Genomic DNA, 22,765 nt, shown 5'->3' on the forward strand with positions numbered 1-22,765 from the left:
GTCCCTTACCACTGAACCTCAACTGATAAAGGGCAGAATGGGAACTTAAAAAACACAGGCTTTAGGCAGCAGAGGTATCCCTCGGGTTAGACCGATCTTACATGCTGGAACTTACAATGAGGTTGCACAGATCATGCAAGTTTAGACAGCAACAAAGGCCTGCAAGTTGCACCAACATGATAATGCTGAGGCCTCTGACAACGGAGGTTTAGTTTGTGATGATGAGGACATAACAAACTATCAATACAGATCACGAGATGACCCAAGAAATAATCACCATGAAAGCAAAAAGCGCCCGTTAGTGGCATGGAACTGCTGTCCTGAGAGTAGCAATATATATCCAGAAATCACCATTAATTATCACAGTTATATAATTTAAATATTGCCTAATGCACTGATTTAGTCCCAGAATATCAGCTTTTCACTTTCACGAAATCCAGGGTCTAACCCATGGAACCCCTCCACCATGTACTAGGGATATGGTGATGGAAAAAAGACATGAAGGTGGACCTCCTGCTATAGATAGAATTCTGAAACCACCTTCAGTAGGAATAATGACCCAGCCCTGAGCTTGACTTTCTCTTTTCGAGAACATCAAGAATGGAACAAGTCTAAAGATCTGAACCCCCTGTCCCCCATGGAGGTGATTGGCACCAAAAAATTGCCTTTCCAAGTGAGCCACCAAAGAGAGAATGAATGCAAGGGCTCAAGCAGAGCTGCCGTCAGAACAGCGAGTTAAACAAGCTCAACAGGACCTTAACAAATGGAACTACAGTGGGCTACAGTGGGAGAGGAAGAGGAAGGACCCTCCTACTTTAGAAAGCAGATATGGCCAGTAGGTAAACTTATGTGGTACCAAATGTATGGCCAGATCTGGCCAAAAAAGGAGAAACTCCAAAACTGAAACGATGCGAAACAACAGGTCAATGTCCTTGTCTCAATACCAGTTCAGAAACGTTCTCCCTCTACTGCCATAAATAGATTGGATGAATTGGCGTTGCACAACAAGAATGACTCCCAATGAGCAATTCCAGTTGTTCTCCCTGATCCTGTCAGTAGCCAAGCATGAAGGGTCGATTGCCAGGCATAGGGGCAACAGTAGACCCTCATTCCAGGAAGAGCACACTAGAAGATCCAGCAAGGTAGGGCACTAGGTCCCCCTTGGCCAAACTGGGGCTATTAAGATCATTGATTCCCCATACTGCAAAATTTCCTCAAGACAAGATGAATTAGCAGGATTGGAGGAAAGTTACCTCTATCTACACTCTCCCAGGTGCATCTCTCAACGATCCCTCCAGAGTACAAACTGCCTGGAACAACACAGATTGCACTTCTTGTTTTCACTGGGGCCATACATGTCTACTTGAAACATGCCCTGCATGGATACGATTTGCTTTTAAACACCTTTGTTTAGCTCCCACTCATGAGAGAATGAAGAGAGCCAGCCATGATATTCTGTTTGCAACCCAAATGAGCTGCAGAAGCAGACATCCTTTTGTCGATTGCCTAGAACCAGGGCAGTATGGCTTCCACGCACAGTTTAAGCAAGCTCACACTGCCTCTCAGGTGGATATACTGCATTACGGTATGACCAGCCATCAGTTCTAGGACCAAATTGTCCCTGATGAAAGGTAAGAAAGTCTTGTGGACTCTCCCAAAGATTGCTCACCAAACGTTTTGGTTATAGGTGTCTCAGCCCTTCAAAGATGCAGCCTTAGCATGTCTGAGACCATGACAGAAAGAACTGGTACTGTCCCATGGGAGATTGGCCAGACACGTCTGCGACTGGGGATCTTGGCACAGTTTAGGATTGAACTGGAGACGTTCTCTCTTGTTTCCCCAGAACTGTGACCACTGACCTCTAAGAAGTCACCGCAGAGACCACGTCTGTAGCTTGGCTTGCAGAATAAAGAATATGCATGACGGTATCAGTCCTAGCAGACCAGATGGACCGTCTGTGTTCACAAAGAACAATGCAACCATGTTTTGGTGTTGAGGACCCTGTCTGGTGGGGGGGAAGCCAGCTACACCACTATGACCAGACACTTATGCAGAGGGCCAGAAACGACTGTGTAAGATTCAGGGAAAACCAAGGCAGTGGCTGCTCATTATTCAAGGAACTTTCCCACAAAAGTAAGGGCAGTAATGGGAGGAGTTGAAAAGATCATTTATGCCCAGGGAAATCTACTTTTAAGCAAGGGTAGACCCCTGGCCTACTTTCAGCCGGTCTAGAAAACAACCCTGTGCCTGAAAAGCGTTAACACTAGGAAGCCGAAACTAAGCAACTGTTTCTGGTATAGATGCAATCAGAGCAGAGGGAATGAAATTACCAGAATATGAAGTAGGCCACTTAAAGGAGAAAGCCATTGAAACATTCATCTGCTGATAGCTGAGTAAACTGAGTTCAGGGAGGAGAGCAGTGTGTTGGGGGATGCAGCACCTATGAGGCTGGTTGGGACAGTAGGCCTGATTATGATCTCTTGTATTCGCACCCGGGTAAGGGGGCTCGGCCAATCAGGTGGCTGGAATAGCAGCCGAGAATACACAGTGTACTGCCTGCTGTTTCCAGCCACCTGAGGCCCTTGCCCGGGTGGCACCATGTTGATTGTGGAGAGGCAACAGGGAGGATCTCCCTGTTGCCTGCTCACATCCCCACCCTCCGTCCTACCCCCAAAAACATAAAATACCCTTTCTCCACCCCACTCACCTCCCACAACTTACCTGCTGGACCGGAGTGTTCTGCTCTGGTCCCGGCACTTCTCCCTCCCACGGCTGCCACAATAGAAATAGAAGAGGGACTATGTTCCTTTTCCTATGGCGGTGGCCATCTTTTTTTTCTTTTCGGGAGAATGGGCTTGCACAAGTCACGCAGAGCCCATCTCCTAAAAAAGAAAATTAAACTTTGTACCCTGGATGAACCCCGGGGTGTGAATGGCTATCATCCCTTATTGGGGGTGAACATGGCCAGTAATGGCCCACAGCCGACCTTGGCACGGGCTGGCGGGCTGTTACCGGCCATGTCCACTCCTGACGCAGGGATGATTGTCATATTGAAGGTTTTCATTTGAAACTAAGAATTTCATCTGCCCTTCCATCAGGAATAGAAATCTCAGGTTTTGAAAGATGTAATAAACAGCATTTCACGGCTTGAAAAAAGGTGTCTCTGGTGGTGACAGCAGAGGATATTTCCATTTGGGTGGCCCTTAGGTGCAGGCTGACGGGCTGTTACTGACCCTCTATTCCCCCGATCACAGTGATGATTGCTACAATATGGGTTTGAAAATTAATGTCAGAGATATGAGCTCTTGCAAGCAAGAGATTGAGTTATATTTCTTCAATTTTCTCCCGCATGAGGAATGACGATCCTTTCAAAATAAATTTGCAGCATAAAACAAGATCCTGATTTTGTAGTGCATTTTATGAAATGTACTTGAGAAGTTCCATTGTTCATTATTATATAGTTTTATGGAGCAAGCCTAGCTTTTGAGCAACAGAGCTCTGTACAGGTCATAGAGCAAACCATTGGTAGCGAGAATATTTATTTGGAAGTCGTCAAATAAACATTAGTTATACATTTCACAGCACAAAAGGTTATTGGTACAGGTCATCAAGTAAACATTAGTGATAATTATGAGAGTAAAATATATGTCCATGGATAAGCAGGCTAGGCGAGCGCTCCTCTATAAGTCCAAGAACGTAATTTAAAATTTGCATTTGCAGGCAACAATTTCTTATTTGAAACTTCCGAAGAGATGCAGGGGGGCAAAACAAAGGTATTTCCCAAAATGCAGAAAAACAAACACAATTAATAAATGAATAGGCCAACCAGTCCACCAGGACTGGCACCACAATATGCATAGGATTAGCTTTTGAAAACACTACAATGCAAGATATACACAGTGGCTATGCATGGGCTTAGTTATGAGCGACCATAGTTCATAATTTAACTGGGATTTAAGAACATAATCCATCTGATTTCCCCAACGAAGACATTAAGAGGTAGAAAAAGAAGAGGACTTCTAGAAACATCTAGTAGAGTCTCTAATATAGAAATGGTGTCCCTGGGGACATTGGAAAAAAAGATGGAAATATGCAGAAAAAAAGAGATGAAAATGATATTGAAAGAGCCGGTTGAGGAAGAATTACCAAATCATCAGCCATCCTTGCCTGACTTAAATATGACTGCCAAGCCACCACGACGGTCCTACCCAAGTGCTCCAATCAGACAATACGATATCCTTTTGGAAACAAAAGGTCTAGGCATTAATCAGAAATGTCATTTAACCACGTTTCCTTTGGAAATATGGCTTCAAGTGAAGGCTGAAAAATGAAATTGTTAATGGACATTATATATATTTATGCATCTCAGAAATTCGAACATAACTCGTAAGCGTTCCCTAACCAACATGGAACAAGCAGTATATCTTGGACCATTAAAGCGCTAACACAAAACATGCTACAAATTATTGGGCATCCTATGATCAATTGATTTGATTGACCGACATGTTTATATTTCATACACCACATGGTCACAAGCATATCCTACAGATGGCAGCTAATGGCGAAAAGCATCCTTGAAGATCAAAGCATAGATACTCAGTTCCTCATTTGTAACTTCTGTTTTCGCAGTCTTGACTCCAGCAGCGCTTTCCCTACAAGAGCCAGCTGCGATCTCAGGGTGCCACGGCTGATGTGTGAGGACAAACGAGAAGCATCAGACCACAGGCCACACCTCATGCTGCACACACTGACCAACTCTGTTGCAGGAGCTACAGGAGTACAGCTGCAGGAGGCACCTCCAAATCACTTCTCTACTATATCTCTTTCTTTATAAGGATAAAACAACATTTCTTCCACCTTCCTAAGGAAACAGTGGTCAGAAACATAAATTCACAACTTTACATTTTTACATAAACCCCCAAATATTTTAATTTCTAACTTTGGGGGTCCAGCTTCCCTCTCACCCAACAGAGTTTTAAAAGGAATGTATGTTACAATATTGACTTCCTAAAAAACGCGGATAAATTACGTTTAAGTGAAAACATTGTCGTCCGGATCACTGGCTTTCACGCTTCAGGTGTATATGACTAGAGGATCCACCACCAAGTGGATAATGCATGCGTTAAGCCCTTGACACGTACCCGGAAAAAGTTTGCAGTTTGCAAGCTTGACTCCCCAACAGGAACCCCTCCTCCGTTGATCCTTGTGAGGAATATTAGTTCCATTCAGTTGGGAAATAATAACTATTATTACAGTGCTTCAAAGCGAAAAGAATCCATCATGAAACACCATATCAAACTTGATATTTGTATCATTGTGATCATGAGTTGCAAAACCTTTGCTTAGTCTCTGACAGGGCACAACCCCATAAACCACTTTTCTCAGTACTGATCCCCTTTTCTTTCCATAGACCCTTTTTCTCTCCCCACTCTAGCAGTCTGTAATAGAATTGCTAATGTGCAATTCACTGATGTGGTCCTGTCCTGGTATAGTATTGGCTAAACATTGCTCCTGGTGATCACTGCAAATATCATTTTGACTAAGAAAGACTACTGTTGCTCAGTGATAGCATTCAGCTTCCAAAATGATCCCCAAGTCCTCAAGGCGTGCCCCAGAGGCTCGGTAGATGCAGACTCCAAGCTGATCAATTCCCTGGGAAATTTCTAAACAATTGGCCCCCAAGTGGGCACATAGAAATGTTTGGTTTTAAAGGTTAAGGAAAAGAAAAGGTACTTTGTCACACTGATAGTAGTTAAGGTATGGAATCATCAGCTGACAACATGCAGCAACCCACTGTCATTGCTTAGGCTATGGTACATATTGTTGGTTCCATGTGATAATGTCGCCTGGAAAAAGTCGCCAGGTAGGTGACTTTTTTTTCCTGACCCCTAAAATACTTTCCCCAAAAATTCTAGGAGGGGTATAATTGTATATTATAAACTTGAATCATAAAATATTTGGCGAAAGTGTTTGATTTTAATGAGGATGCATTTTTTGGGGAAATGTTGCCCCTTGGTGGACATTTCCCAGGCGATCTTATCACTGGACACCATATTGTTTTGGGGAATCACCATATTGTATTTTAATATTTTTTAAGGTTACATCCAGGCATTATCCTGACCAGCAGGTGAGGGGTGACGAAGGAGTTGAATTTCTAGGAAGAATTTGTGTAAGGTAATAAAACAACAGAAAAACAGGAAAACAATGTGTAACTATGTAACTGGGGGCACGAGGCCAACTAAACTAAGACTACACAACGAATTGGGTAACTGTGTAACTATGTTAATTTGGCTTTACAGCTGTCTGGTACAGCGGACATCTAGGTACTCATTGACGCACAGGTAGTTGATGTTTGTTCTGGTCTCCTAACATCGAGTCGTTGCCATTTTTTGTTTTTTAAACCACGTCTTTGTGTTTTTCTTTTTTAGATGCTAAGGGACTCAGTGACCCTATCAAAATCAAAAGAATGCGCTACCAGGTGCAGGTCAGCCTGGAAGACTACATCAATGACAGGCAATATGATTCCCGGGGTCGCTTCGGTGAGCTGCTCCTCCTGCTGCCCACCCTCCAGAGCATAACCTGGCAAATGATAGAGCAAATTCAGTTTGTCAAACTTTTTGGAATGGCTAAAATTGACAACCTACTCCAAGAGATGCTACTAGGAGGTCAGTAGGGGACAGGGGACACGTATATAAAAAAAGAAATGTTATTAAATATAATGATGTGGCATCCAAAATTCAAAGTAGCAGTGTGAACAGAATATATGTTTTCTTTGAACAGAGTAGGTAAAAAAGTGGGGCAACTCCATTGCCAACGCTGAGCATCACCTACTGCACTTGTTTTGGTTACACATATCTTAATCGAATTATAACTGGTTGAATCGTTTTTATATTTCTTTTTGTGGAATCCCTCACTGCAGAATCCAGGAGTAGATCCCTGCACCCCTGCACCTGCTCTTGTTTAGGACAACCCAGAAAGATGCTCAAAAGATGTTGCATGAAGTAGGAAAACATTTAAAAATGCATAACGCTGGTAGTTTAATCCTCAATTACAGGGTAAGTTGCCAAAGAAAATGTCGAAAACACCCGACATCTCTGGTATCACCAGAGGTGGTGTGAAAGACAAATATTGGAGATATATAGAAGGAAGATAATCCTGGCGAACACTTAAAGTGATAAGAAAGAGGACTCTGGTAAACATGTAATAGGCAAAGGTAAAAGACAGTAACAGAGATATGTGTACACCTGAGGGGAAAGGTGTTTGGAATCATAGAGAACACACGGTGGGGGATATGAGGAGGAATAGGAAACATGGAACGCCTGGGGACGAGAGGGGGAGAAAATGGTTAATACCCGAGGGGGAATGGAAATATGGGGGAGTGTCTGAAGTCCATACCTGACATCAGAACAACAAGGGGAAAACCTACTGTCACCAGCAAAATCAACATGGGGAAACCTGAAGTGAAGGGGAAAAGAATGGAGACCATTGATAGCACCCGATCTGCTGAAGAAACCATTAGGGCATCTGAAGTGAGGGACCAGAGGATCATCGAGGGACTCGAGTTGAAAGGAGAAATCAGGACAGGTTACAGGGAAAGGCAGGGAAGATGGTTGCAATTTCCAGGATTTTTTTTATGAGTATGTTTTACCGAAAAAACTCATCGAAATTGATTTATTTTTATTTTTGGGGCTTCCACCCCCAAGCCCCATCCCCTATTGTTTTTTACCTATTTGTAACCCCTCCACCCCCTATATATTTCGATGAATTGCTTTCGGTAATTTTTTTGAGTCCCAAGAGGATGCAGGTGTTGACAAGCTTGACAAGCTTGGAGACATTGCCAATGCTAAGAAGGCACAGGGGCTGCTCGCAAGCCTCTGGGACACTGCCAGTCCCGAGATGATGCATGGGTTGCTAACACGCCTCTGAGACACTGCCAATCCTCAGAGCGGGCAGTGATTGACAAGCTTAGAGACAGTGCCAACCCAGAGAAGTTACTGGGGTTTCTGACAAGCTTCTGAAACACTGCCAATCCTGAGAAGTGGTGCAGACATGGCATATTTGTCTTAATGACAACATTATTCACCATAAGACAATATCCTTTAAACTATGTCGAAGTCACTTGTTTCCACCATGCCCAATGAAAGTTACCACAGTCGCTACAAGCAGACTAAATTTGAAAATGAAGATGATTCCTTAGGCCAGAGAAAGGCAATCCAAGCGTCTGTTCCATTGGCCTACACAGCCAATCCTGTACCCAACCAACAGTCTCAAAAACCGAAGCAAAGAGATCATTATTCTGATAAAGTCAAACCAATAGTAGTGGCCCTGGCTAGAAAGGCACTTAAAAATGAAAGACGGGGTCCTAAAGGAGGTTATTTCATATCTGGAATGCATTTCATGCAATATACTTTAAAAAATGTAATTTAATTAATAAGGATGAAATTTTATGATTAAAAATATGACTCTAAGCTTACACTTTAAATCAGCAAGGTCTGTCACTCCTGCCAACACATCAAATGGCTGCTTGGTTTGTCTCATCCTAAATATCATTTAAGAGGGAACACCCATATACTGAGATATTTCCTACTTTTGTACCACAATTTGCACATTTAGCATAGGACATTATTTTATTAATGTTTTCATTACTAAAATGAAAACATTTATAAAATGGATTTTTCTAACTTTCCACATAATCATTTATTTTTTATAAGTCACTTAGCTGTAGGCCAAGTGTTTCTTCGACTCATATTTAAGGGAGGCTTCTACATGGAAAAACAAACCGTAATTGGAAAATATCTGTGTATTTGCTAAATTAACAAATTGCTGTTGTCAGTAAACGTTTTCCTGTTTTGTGTTTTCCCCATTGGTGACAATGCTAGCCTAGTTGCACACAGACACTGCCCTCACGACATAATCTCACTCCTCTTTACTAACAACAAATGGCAAGGATGTTGGTCTGATGATCAGCAAGGACACACCATCAGGCCTTCCAGCACACCTGTGTACCGCCTCTCTATCCTACTCACCTACTGCCCACCAGGCAACCTCAATCTCACCTTCTCTGATATTGACTTTTTACTCGGATCTCTCTCAGCTGATTTTCCCACCATTATAAAGGGTGACCCTCAACCTCTACAATATAACCAAAGCATATGAACCACAGCAACCCTATTCTCTCCAGCCACTCTCTGGTCAACCTAGATATCATCATCCTCATTATCTTTATTTTGGAGATGCAAATTACATTCCATAAAAACAGTACAGGACACAAAATACAATGCAAATTGCATTCCACAAAAACAGTACAAAATGCAGAATGCAGTACAAATGTGTTACGTTACAAACCATTTCCATAAGAACTCTAAGAAAACCCAGAGACAATTCACAGCATAGCACTGCGATAAACATACAAATTTGCTTATCATGTCATACTTCTTAGCATGCATTTCCTCAGGTAGAGTGCAATTTTTCAGTATGTTAGCAGGAACCAGCGCACACGAGGTGAGTCTGCCCATAGTAAATTTATTAAACCAGGCCGATATTGCACAAATCCCATTTCTAGCAGTATTGGCCGTAGGACAGATCCTCTCACTTTCACATATGCAGGGCAAAAAAATACGAATTGTGCAAGGTCCTCATATGGCGCTTCACACAAAGGACAGGGCCGATTACCATCCCCCCAGACCAAACCGCCACCACCGCCCTTAATGGGACACAGTTAAACCGCGCCCTGGTTATGAGTACACAGTCTGAAGGGAATTCTGCCCACAACAAATATTTCTGCACACTCTGGGACATGATGGTCATTAAGCCTCTGTTCTTAGGTTTCAACAACTCGCCACTTTCTCTGTTAGAGCTCACATGCTCGTAGAAACGGGCATACCACAGATTTAGCCCACCACGGGAAAGCACACCCCGTAGCGTAAACATATGTGTGATATTAATTGCCCTCAGTTGTTTCTTAATGTGGTTCAGCCATGGAATCTTACCACCGGGATCTTTGGCAATCATGGAAGGGATCAGTTTGTGAGTGAGGGTAGCTCTATCATTAGTCCAAAGCCTAAGCCAGTGTTGGACAGGCTGCAAGGATACCCCATCCCCGATTGTCCTGCAACCCAATTCCATGTATTCTCTGAAGTTTGGAGCCGACGATGGCAGGCCCAACAGTTTCTTGAAAAAATGATTCACCGCTATTTGGACAGCGTCAACATTTGCATAGCCCCACAGCTCCATACCAAATGTAGCCACTGAAGCCGCTTTGCCTTTGTACAGTTTGAGCAATAGATCAATTGGTCTGACTTTGAACATGGTCATTGCCTTAGTAACCCCACCCAGAGCCTGCTTAAACTCCCCAGCCTGTTTTGATATATGAGCAGTGGCACAAAAGCTGGTGGGGAATCTGACCCCCAGGTAGTCGAAATAATTGACCCTAGGGATCACACTGCTCTTACAGTGCACGACCCTGAATTGAACCACATGCCTTCCCTTCCAACAGACCATTAGAACTGCCTTTGCTGCATTCACCACTTGGTCTAACCCGCCCATGAAGACAGCATAGTCAGAGGTAAGAGCCTGCAGAGCTCTCGGGGTGCGGGCCATCAAGACAGATTCGTCTACGTATACAAGAATCGGGAGAGACCGACCACCTATCCTAGGTACATCAGGAGAGGAGTTTAGAAGATATTTGTAAAGGCCATTAATATATAAGAAGAAGAGTAGAGGTACCAGGACACAGCCCTGGTGCACCCCCAGTTCAACTACAAAAAACCCTGTACAATGTCCATTGGCGCCACTGCTTCCACTCGCCTGCATGGATTCATGCCGTCAGGCCAAAAGACTTACCAAAGATGAAGGGCAGTTCAGGGACCTGAACACATCCCACAGCTTTGCACAATCGCTTGTCAAAAGCCGAGCTCTGGTCCATAAATGCCAAGTAGATAGGCTCCTCCTTTACAAAAAGTTAGGGTGCGGTAACCAAATATGCTCTGTCATGCCCAGCCCCAGCCTAAAGCCCAGCTGGACCTAGGAGAGAACCCCACTGCTTGTGACCCAATCCTCAAGTCGGGCCAAAATGGTGTGACCCAAGATTTTAAAAAGAGAATCTAAAGGGTCCCTTTTTTTAAATCGGCTGGATGATGGCTGTAGACCATGAGGGAGGTATTGCCCCACCTGCATAAATAGCATTGCACACCTGAGCCAAAGCAGGGGCCCAGAAATCGGGACCCGTAATAAACAGATCTGTCGGGACATTATCTGGGGCTCAATTACAGCATTGGCAACCTATGGCTAACTTGATCTCATCCAATGAGAAAACAATACTAGTCTAGTTGCCACCAATAACTAGACTGCCTAAATTACCCACAGGGACATGTCCACAGTGCTCTTCCCCCCGACAGGCACTATATAGGGAGGAGAAATGCTTCAGCCAAGTCTTGTCATGCACATTACTGACCGGGATATCTAGATTGTATTTATGCAGAGGACCACGCTGTTCAATCTCCCAGAAGAGCTTGGTATCATTGTCCCTAGAAGCACTGACCCAGGCATTCCATGCTTCTGCCTCAATGTTCCTTTTCCTAGTGGCCGGAACCCTCTTACAGCGGGACCTGGCACTAATAATGGCAATTCATGAGCTCCCTGCTGGGTCAAAATGGAAAGAAGGTTCGACTTAGCTTTAGTGCACTCTGAATCAAACCAGCCCACCCTCGCTGAGCCTGTGCACTTACCCAGAGCACTGGAAAACACAGAGGACAGCTTGGACAGTAATGAACCAAACTCTACTGTGGTGTTTGTGGGGTCCAGAGTCCCTGACAAGAGCTTCTCCATTTCCTGTGGTCTGGACTGAATTACCCTTTTCAATAGATCCTCCTGCATATCGGGTTTCCATTTTAGTCTTCGTCCGGAGGCATTCACAGACACCATCAGAGGATACACTGGGGTAGACGGAGCAACTCTTGGTGCCAGTCCAATGTCTAGGTCAATAAGAAAGTGGTCACAACAGATGTTGTGGACCACATCAAACCGCACTAGATGGTTCCAAAAATTGATAGGGACACAGAAATAATCAATTGTGGAGCTTGCAACATGATGATGAGAAAGTTTGGCCATTTACTGTGTGCAGTCCCCAAACATATATAGATAGTGCCACAGGCGCTGCCCCTCCGCACAGATACTGTGATCCGTCATGATGAGTGAGGGTATGCCTGCCACCACATCTTCCGTGTTGTCATATAACAAATTACCAGGACACCCCCCCTCAATTTTGCATTAAAAACCGCCACCTTCCCCAGCACCCGGCACATGTTTTCCGCAGTTAACCGAGGGATCATCTCCTCTAAAACTAGGGCAAGTACTCCCACACAGTTATTGCCATACTGTTTGTGAGGACTATTATAAAAGTTGGCAACTAATAAGTCAGCCAGGCCTGGTCTGTGGATCCTAACCATGAGTATAAAAGGGACCAGGTTCCTCAGAACCACCTGCTTACTCTCCAAGTGCGGTTTGACCAGAACACAAAACACTGTAGTTCCGCCCCTGCTTGTTACTCTCAGCATGCTCCCAATATGAAACAAACCCATCCACATTAATTTCATCCTGTGAACAGGTTCCCTTTAACAGGACAACATCCATATCACTAAGTATGTATTGTGTCTGCGCACAGGCCAACCTTGTTTTAGCTCCAGCCACATTCCATGGCAGTAATGACATATGCTCGACCTCCAGGATTATGCCATGCCAGTGATCAGGGAATCCGGGGCAATGCCACGCACCAACCCCGCAATCAGGCTTGGGCCTATCCCAGACAGCAGGCGTCATTCAATGTCATCCATGTCACCAAAACAAACAAATTGGTTCTGAGCAAGCATAAAGTTGGACGCATTAACCATACAGCCACTGGGGCCCCTCCCCAGACACCCTGGGACCATGGTCTGTGCCATTGGAGCTGTGGGAGTGGCAGTCCCTTGTGCACCTGGCTTGTGAAACCGTTTAGGGCGTACAGGCCCAGCTCCCACTGGGGCAACAACGCCCACCTTCCTGTCACAGGGATAAAAATGGATTAACTGGACCATCCATGCCCTGTGATTTGGATCGAGGGAGCCTAGGTTTGAGTTAACCACATAATCGGTCACATCTGGATGTTTGAAGGTCACCGCCACACAGTCCCCACCAGTGGATTTAGCAGTGGAGCCCACCCACGACACTCTTCGGGCCATTAAGATTAGGTGGGGATCAATAGGTCTGCCCTGAATATTCGAGTTGACCCACTAGGTCGATTTATCAATCAAAGCACGACAATCCTCGCTACATTCTACATTCAACGTGGGTACATTCATAATCACTCCCACCAGAGGTAAAGCGTCTGGGGGCACCTGGAGGGGTGCCGATTTATGCCTGCCTTTTCTCGCACCCGCTGCCCCACCCTCTCTAACAGTTACTGCTCACCTGGAGGGTGTCCCCTTCGTCTCATCCACTGAGATAACAACTGGGGAGACCTCAAAAATATGAATTTTTACAGTACCCATACCCTGCCCACCGTCCTCGCTCCAGCTGACAGTCTGCCAATTTTTTGTTCTTATGACTGACTTCTGTGCCAGCCAACTTCCCAGTCAGGTCGCAATTCGAACAGTGACTATTATGGGCACTTAGTAAGACCACATCATTCTAAGTGATCTTACCAAATAGTCCAAAACCAGCAAGGTATTCATTATACGCGATTTAAAATGTGTCATAAAATTAATTACAGGTAACAATAGTTCCTTGTTTAGTACCTCTAGCCCAATACCGTCAGACAGGTTATGGGGACCACTAGGCAGGGTGGGATAAATTACAGGGCACGCATGGGGTGCCCCCGGCAGTCTATCAGAACAGGCCGGGTTGGTGTGGACTGCTACAGAGGGGGTCGGAACTAGGGCCGGGGCAGCACCCATAGCTGGCACTGGACAGGACACACCAACTATGCTCAGGCCTTCGTTTACCAGAATACCTGAGCTCTCTTTCCCCAAAGTGCCCTTCGTGGGAGACTTTAGCAGGTTAGCATTCCTCGCAGTTGTAGTAATGGCCAATTCTGCAGCCATATTCTGCTCATCCAAGTGCCCCGCCATTTTTTGTAGGTACAAAATGGCGGGGCACTTGGACCCCGCTGGGGTCTTATTCTCCACAGAAGCTCCTTCCCCCCCACCATAGCTGTATTCTCCAAAGGTGGAGATTTATCCTTTTCTTTGGTTTTACTATGTTTTTTCAGACCCTGAGTAGCCATGAGACTGGAAGTGGCTTTACGTTTCACCATGGCCCATGTGTCACGTACTCTGTTCCACCCACTCCAAAAGGTGCCTCAAATCTTTTGGGGGCCGTTTATAGTCAGGAGAATCCGAAAAATCAATAAAAAAGTATGGCATATAGACGGATTAAAAATAATCTCTGGGTACTTCCGTAAGAAATTAATAAAATCCTATAAAAACCATGCACAATCCATATAAAAACCTTCTAAGAGCAATTGTTCACAGAAGTTAATGATAAAATGATGATGATAAGAGCATATCCTATAATAGTTTGTCGAAAACAGGAGAAAAGAAATGAATCCCCAGAGGAACGCCCGGTTGGCTCACGGGGCTGGCATAGTCCGACTCTCGGTCCTCCGATAATTTGATATACTTGGTGGTATATCCCACTGTGAGAAGGGAAGCCTCCACCTCGGGTACCCAGCCCCCCAAAAATATCAGAGTGGGAGGATGGCCACTCCACTACTTGCTTCTGGTGTGCACAATCCACAAAGAACCCGTGGGAGAGCAGCGCTCGCAGCCTGTTTTTTTTCCAGGGGTATTGCCCCCCCAGCAATCCGTCCGATCCACCGTGGAGGAGCCTCCCAAAAGCAACCTGCCAAAAAGCAGAACACAGTACACGTTAGTTGGGCTGCCTCCAATATGGAGTTCTTCGCAACTGGTAGTAGGGAAAGGAATAAACATCTGGAGAGCAACGCTCGCAGCCCGAGTATGGTCAGTTCAAAGTTGTTTCTGCAGCAAAAGGGAGGCCCAAAAGTGGTAGGTAACTGGGAGTAGCAGGGAGAAACGGCAGCAATAGCAGCAAAAGTAGCAGCAGAACAGGTGGCACCAATAATAACTTGTAGTGCTGAAAACACACACAGCACCCCAAGAGCGAGGAGCAAGGAGAAGTTATTGGTATTATTAGCATTGATAACTGTGAATGATTACCTCCCAAGTTTTCACAGAGAGCTCACCACCTCTCCGCCTCACAGTCCTGCACAGGCTGCAGGGACTGTCCTTTGCTGTGGTTTGCCGCGGCATCGCTGCGTGAGCTGGATTATGTAGAAAAGCCGCAACAGGTTTGGAAAGTCAGCCCCTCCTCCTCCTCAACACGGCCAGCACAGCACTCACAGGACCAATGCAGGGACTGTCCTTTGCTGTTCTTCGCCTAGATAACCTTCCTAGTAATACACATGGCCATTCCCAAGATCTCTTCATCCCAGCCTCCTCTCTCAGCTTCTCTGCTCTCTCTGTTGACTCCTAACCCTCAGACGACCCAGTTAACTATCTTATCATCTTTTCCCACTCCTTAACTATCCATGAAACAGAATTTAAGCCTGACCCTATAGTCCCTATTTCGACCAACGTAAGACCTCCCTCCAAACTCTCTCTCCCACACTTGCCCATTCTAATTACTTTTGCAGACTTCATTACCACACTGGCTCCACCCTTTGACTATCACTACCCATCCTGGTCCTCCACCTTCTCCCACCTTGCCCTCAACCATAGATTTCCCCAGCCAACAGAAACGACAGTCTACGATGAGTCTCAACTTGCACCGCTGGTACTAAAATTGATCCCCTACTCTCCCTGCCCTCACCGCCACTCTGGACTCAAATCCTCCTACTACATTGATCCTTTTTACTCTCACTCTTGCAATCGGTCAATTGCTGTAAAGGCTATACATCCCTCCCTAAAGTCTGCTCCATATCCTACTCCACTGACAACTTTGCCTTCTATTTCTCTTCTAAAATAGTATAAACATTTGCTACTCTGCCACCCTTTCATCAATTACACCTCCCTCCCTTCTTTCCCACCTGACCCCACTCCCACTGTTCTATCTCACTTCACACTCACCTTTCTTACTACTTACTGACACTCAAATTCACCAAGACATCCTGCACTCCAATTGATACCTTTGCACCTACACTACCACCTCCTCCTACCTCATTTCCAGATTAGGTTTCTCTCTACCAATGGACATCTTCACTGCCTCCTATAAAATAGCGACAGTCACTCCGCACTCTAGTTGATCTCTATGCTGTCTTTGAAACCGTAGATTATCTTTCCTACCTCCAAATTCTTTGCTCGCTTGGCTTCAAGAGCGCAGTGCTAGACTGGGAGTACTCCTCTCTCTTTTTCTGTAACTGCTCCTTCTTCATTGGCTGAAACTTTGACACCTCCAACCCACAGCCCTTCCAATGAATGTATATTAAAGATCTGTCCTGAACCTACTTTTCTTCACCGTCTGCACATCTTCCCTAGGCAAATTCATTTCATTCTATGGCTTTCACTACCACTGTGGATGGCAACCCAGACCTCCCTCTCCTTTCCCTCCTTCATCCCTGGCATCTCAGAAAGCATCCTTAGCTGCCCCATCACCATTCATCCCTCGATGGATGTGCACTTCGTAATGCTATCCTCCTCCAAGAACGACATCATTTTACTCCTGTCCTCCTCTCCACCCGCTCTCTCTCCTCTTGAACTCCTTACTCCATAATCCATGACTCACAACCTCAGCGTCCTATTTAACAGCAATTTTAAATTAATTCTTAATTTATCATGGTTACTGCCACAATTGCCACGTTACATCATTTCAGTATCAAGGAAGGTCCACCCTCACGTTGCTCACAACTCAGCAAACCCTCGAATCTCTACACTTTTCTTCACCAAGCCTAATGACTTTTCTAATCTATTTCAAGGTCTTCTCCAATCTTTCACTCCACTCAACAAAGGTCCCAGCTTTGCTACATTCACCCTAGTAGATACCTTCCTAGATCGTCCTCCACCTCAATCTACACCATCATGATAGCTTGCTGTCAATGAAAAACCGCTTCCTCTTCAAGTACCTACTCCTCATCATTAAATCAATTCAAAGGCATACCTTTAACTATTTTGCTGAATGCATCTCTCTCTACTATCTCAGATACTATGTCCTCAACAGCCTACCTGTCTCCTTCCTCCATGCACCTCCTTCCACTTCAGGTCCTTCTCATTACTAACCTCTCTACACTGGAATGTCCTCCCCCCTGCCATCAATGCAACACAATTAATAAAAATGTTCAAGCTAGACCAGGCTGAAAATACACAAACTAAACACCCAAGGCGTATCCCCAGCCCTCCACATCTGACCCCCCCACCTTCCTTTCCCACAAATATATTTATTTGTGTAGATAGCACCACTGAGGTTTCTAGAACAAGACCTAAATTCCTATAAAAAGTATGCTTCCCCAAGAGTATGCCCCGTGTCTATGTTCCTATGGATTACCCCTTCAACAACTTGCTAACTCTCAAACACTAACTTGTGACGGGGCCCTCTTTAGTGGCTGGCTCCATTTACTGGTCAGTAGCATACATATGGAATTTGTGCAAGAAATGTCCTCACAACCTCCAAATAAGTATACAAATACAAAATGCGTGTGTGCAAATCAGTATAGGACAATACCCAAATAAAGTAATGATATGGAGTTTCTATATGTGTTTCGCTTTGTTGCTTTCTCAGAGTCAACTGTGAGTAGCCATTAGAATGTCACCAGACTTTATGCAGAATTCAAGGGCTTTACTTTCATTAAACATTATTTTGATTTGCAGAAGCAACAATTGTAAGCAATCGTTTTAAAGATGCCAGTATAAAATGAACAAATCCCTTAATGTCTCTAAAACAACTATAAAGCAGCAACGAGGCATCAAGGCATGCATTGGGGATATGGCTTTCTACATCACAAACGATTTAACTTTTATATAACTGTTGATCCCAAATCCAAACTAAAATATTTTTTTAAATAACTGTTCCATTAATAGTAAAGTTAATGTTTGAAATCCGTATACTTCTATTCAAGAAAACCATTTACCCTATTCAGCAATTTTTTTTTAATGAAACTATTTTTCGCGATGGTCAATCATGCATCATTTTAAGAGAAATAAAGAAACGCCTTCACCAGAATTCACGCCTTTGGGAGAACAAGTGTGCTTACTATGTACTTAATTTAAGTTGTCTGTTGTGTTTTCTGTTGTGTCCAGTTGGAAATTGCTTCACTACAGCAATTTACAACACACTATTAGCGAGATAGTTTAGGGATTGATTACTCTAACAGCCCCTTCAATCGATACCTTTGCATTCATATTATGCTCCTGACATACATTAAATTAGATATTAAAGAACACACTGTGAATGTGGAATCGCCATTGATCCTGAAGCAACCTGAAATCTGTTAAGATGGCTGTAGTCCTTGTCCTCAATCCTTTGTGATTGAGCACAAGAGGGTATCCATTGCAGTGGGTAAAAACCGCACTTGCAGCACCAACAGAAAGAGAGCTGCCACGTCCGTGCTTTTCCCCGAGTTGAATAAGTACAATCTGTCTTGGACGAGGGAAGTCTCTTAAAGTAAAAGCTTTGATGTGTTATGAAACAGTCATCAGATGCAGTGGCCGTTTGCATCTCATGTGTATTTGGACAACATTAAGATGTACATGTGATTGTGTAAATGCCTGGCACGGTAAAGGTTATTAAGCACTTGATTACTACTCTGATGGTAGGCCTTCAGAAAGCCCTTATCTCTGTGTCCCTAGGTCCAGGGGCAGCCTAAAAGCCTACTATTGCATAGAAGGGGATAACTAACGGCCAATACATTTCCGAAAATTGAAGTAAATCCAAACGTCCGGTTTAGAACCAAACCAGTGTTGGAAGTTCAAAGGAAAATACTTCCCACTTTCGAAAGGACAGAACTCTTGCTTTGGGCCTGCCCTAGTAAAATTCTCAAGTTTTAGCAAATGGCCGGCGATTCAAGTTCTGTATTCTTTGATTTAAACAAGCTGCACGATCATAAAAGGAGTGTCTTGTTGAAAGAAACCTTGCTTGCAAACCGAATGCTTGTTTCTTGAATGCAGAGAAATGCTTTCTGCTGTTTCCTTATCTGCTTCTGAAATCAGAGGACTCCGAATGAAGTCAATAACCTTAGTTATTGCCTGCATTCCGAGCCTTCTTATTGGCCCAGAGGTGGTCAATAATGACTTTCATGTACTAATTATAGTTATTTTACTTCGTAAAAAAAATGGATATTCATTGTATATCATAACGTATTTGTTTTTTGGGTTTACAAAAGAGATAGTTTTAAAACATTGCAAAGACATACCAGCACTCTTGTTCTGATGTAAAGATATGGCACGCTTTTAGCACCGGTTAGTCTGCCTCTCCTAGGGAAGTCTCACAGATTATTCACCCCCTCTTGCCCCAGTGAATGGGCTATGCCAGTGTTTCCAAGCAACACCCGCTTATGTATTTTCTGCATGGTCAAACAGAACACATTCTGTCATTACTCTGCCCTGTCATTCCATAAATCTTCTATTTCACAACTCGGAGTTTAGACCAGATCCACACCCTATCGCCCCTCACCACACTACACAAGGCAATGCCATCTGATATTTCCTGCCCTGACTCAGCAAATGTAAGAGACACACTGATTTGTAAAGTTGGATGAACGTGAAGGCAGTGAAAACACGGGCATATACATAATCATTGTGAATTCAATTTTCATACCTGGTCATTTCTTGTAATATACACAGAAAAATAAATGTAACAGTGCGCTAGTTTGGCAAATTGATCACATTGTATTGAAACGCAGAGGGTAAGGTGTTTTCCCAAGCCGTCACTAAATTGGACAGCGAGTCACCAGAGATCATGGAATGTGACAGGCTTTTCTCCTATGTGTTCTTTGATCTAGGTCTACCAGTTGGTGGGATAACAACGGCTGATGTTTATGCCGGTGGCATGCCAGCAGCAGCAGGTCTCCCACCCCCAGTGTCTTTTCCCCGCCTCGCCCCTCCTTTCATTCCAGCGGATCTCTCAGACACCAGCCAGCCACTCAGACGTTTATTTAGCAATGCAGGGATGATGGGGTTCCCCCTGAAACGTGCATCTTGTTCTTCACCACATGTCCCCAACTGTCCTAATTTCATTCCCCCTTGCCTCTGTCCATTTCCCTTGTGTCCCCTCTTGCTGCTCCCTATTGATCCATATCTTCCGGTGCTCCCCCCATACTATCCTTTTGGACATTTGGCCTCACCACTCAATCTCCCCACCTCTGCATGTATGCAGTCGCTGGCATTTTTTCCTTTATTGTTATTTCTGGCTGGTCAACGTTCAGTCCTACTGCGCATTTCTTAACTTCCTCCCCTAAAACATCTATATGAACATATGTTAACTAATGATGCCATGCACAAATTGACAACTGTCCTCTAGCTTAATGTACTTTACTACTGCTAGAGCCTTTCTCTTGTAAGCTGTTAACATACTTTCTTTTAAATGTATTTTTAGGATCTACGAATGAGACGCCTCATGCGCACCATCCTCTCCATCCTCATCTGGTGCAGGAGCATCTAGCAACAAATGTTATTGTAGCCAACACGCTAACGTCACATGGACACATGTGTAGGTTTTACTTTTATATGCTTTCCTATTTATGAACTTTTCCCTTCTTACCAGAAAATATGTTTACTAGTTGTACCCGGCATACCATACAGCAATTTAGACTCTCTGTCCCTCTCTCTCGCTTGCTTCCTTGGTCTGACTCTCACACCCTCTCATGACTCTCTCTTTCTCAATCTACAGCTCTCTCTCTCTCTCTTTCTCAATCTATAGCTCTCTCTACCTCTTCCTCTGTCTCTCGCTCAATTGCACATTTGCTAGAGCCACCCCAGCCGTTGCTAACTGCTCCGATTTTAGGTTGTACTTGTCTTAATGAGCAAAGCACATAATGAAAAGCTACAATAAGTACAGTCGTTATTTTTTAGATTATCATTCCAAAATGGATGGACAATTTGAATCACGAAGTACATAAAGACCACTGGGTTTAGTGCTCCTTTAAGTTGTCACAGCACTAGCCCTAAACTTTAATATTTGTAACATTAAAGCATAAATACTGATTTGGACAGCATTAGGGTTTGAATGTGAGGACAAAATGGATGTGACGTCAGTCACGACATTGGGATACAAAGGCCACCTGTTGTTAATAAGATAATGATGGTATTAGGATAGCCCTGCACATGCTCAATTCCCAACGCATAGACATACTAAGATAATTATAAATGTATTTTCTTTCTTGGCTGTTAAATGGATTGCCCGCTGATCTCCGTCTTTTGAACAATCATCTTGATTTTATAAAGAAATTGAAAAAAAATCTGTTTTCACTCTAACATCTCCCTATTAGGGCAACCTAGTGGTTTTTCTTTCTTTTTTATTTGTATTTGGTTAAAATTAAACCTTTACAAAATGTATCATATTAATCACATCTTAAAAGTACAGTTCATATAAAACACATTAAAACAGTATTAAATATTTTTATGTTCTTGTTGTTTCACACATTTATCTGTTACAAAAACATATATTATCCAGGATATTTAAAATACATTTTAAGTTGATGTATACATTAAGGAGAATTGTGATTTAAAATCGCACGGCTTTGTTAGTTAATTTTCTTTCATCTAGTGCCTAGATGCCCTTTCAAGGCAATTGAGTGCTCTACAAGTACATGTTACCATAACAAACAAAATATAGGAAGATTATGTTTAAGAAAGTGGAATGCATTTGCAAAAACTATTCTATCAGCCAAACTAGCCAAATGCAAAGATGCCACCCTAAAACACTGCATATTTTATCAATTTCACCACAGCTAATTTTTCACAGTGTTCTGCCCCCATAGCTGTAACATTTCATCACAGTTTTAAATTCAGACAATCACAATCTAACATAGGAGCGGATGCTAGAAAGCTTTTAATATAGCGCTATTGTTCTCAGATTTCTTATTGCCCAAAATGTGCATGCAGTGTGCTCATTTTCCATGAACCCAGGTGGGTCTCCACTAGAGCACACTGTAGCCTGAAATGTGCTTGTGCACTATGACCTGAACATATAGTACCAATGACAACATATATCCTGTTGGAGGTGTCCTTTCTCCAGAACATCTTAACATATACTCGAATAGTTTTAGTCAATTAAGGACTTGTGGCATCTTCATTTAAGACTCAGTGGTATTCAACACTGCAGCATGAGATGTACAAAGGATGGTTGCAACACAGATTAACTTCAAATTAACTACAAGACACCAGGGCGGAGAGGCAAGTGCAATCTCTATATCTATCGTGCACTGCTCAGAGTTCCCCACTATGACTCCCTGCCCCACGGGTTGCTACATTCGGGAAGTTGACATAAACTATAATGGCTCTAGGTCACCTCACTTCCTCATCTTACCCTCATCTCTACACTCAATGTTGGGCTGTTCAGTCTCAATATATGCAATTTGGAATTAATGATCTTGTGCCGTGAGGGTATAGTTTGAGGTCCAAGACGAACCACAGCTGCCTTGTTCTACCTGCACCACCACCTATCATACAAGAGAGTCTTGTTAGTTTAAGTTTGTATGAGGTCTATCTACAGTTTCGTCCATATGTTTCCATTGTATTACTCTTACTTATTCTAGTAATTTACCTGGATCTAAAAATAACATTTT

The 22,765-nt window shown here is 43.7% G+C and overlaps 1 protein-coding gene across 3 annotated transcripts in view; it reads left to right on the forward strand.

Moving 5' to 3' along the window:
* The window catches only part of HNF4A (hepatocyte nuclear factor 4 alpha), an 801,419-nt gene that overhangs the window by 773,514 nt on the left and 5,140 nt on the right, over positions 1 to 22,765 (forward strand). For all 3 annotated transcript variants that reach the window (XM_069651329.1, XM_069651330.1, XM_069651328.1), the window contains 2 exons: positions 6,429 to 6,665; positions 20,575 to 20,688. In XM_069651329.1, coding sequence (XP_069507430.1) covers positions 6,429 to 6,665; positions 20,575 to 20,688 — 351 coding nt within the window. The remainder of the gene's footprint in view (positions 1 to 6,428; positions 6,666 to 20,574; positions 20,689 to 22,765) is intronic.

This window comes from Ambystoma mexicanum, chromosome 3p, assembly GCF_040938575.1.
Source record: "Ambystoma mexicanum isolate Mex_15411 chromosome 3p, UKY_AmexF1_1, whole genome shotgun sequence".
In the NCBI taxonomy this organism is placed as follows: domain Eukaryota; kingdom Metazoa; phylum Chordata; class Amphibia; order Caudata; family Ambystomatidae; genus Ambystoma; species Ambystoma mexicanum.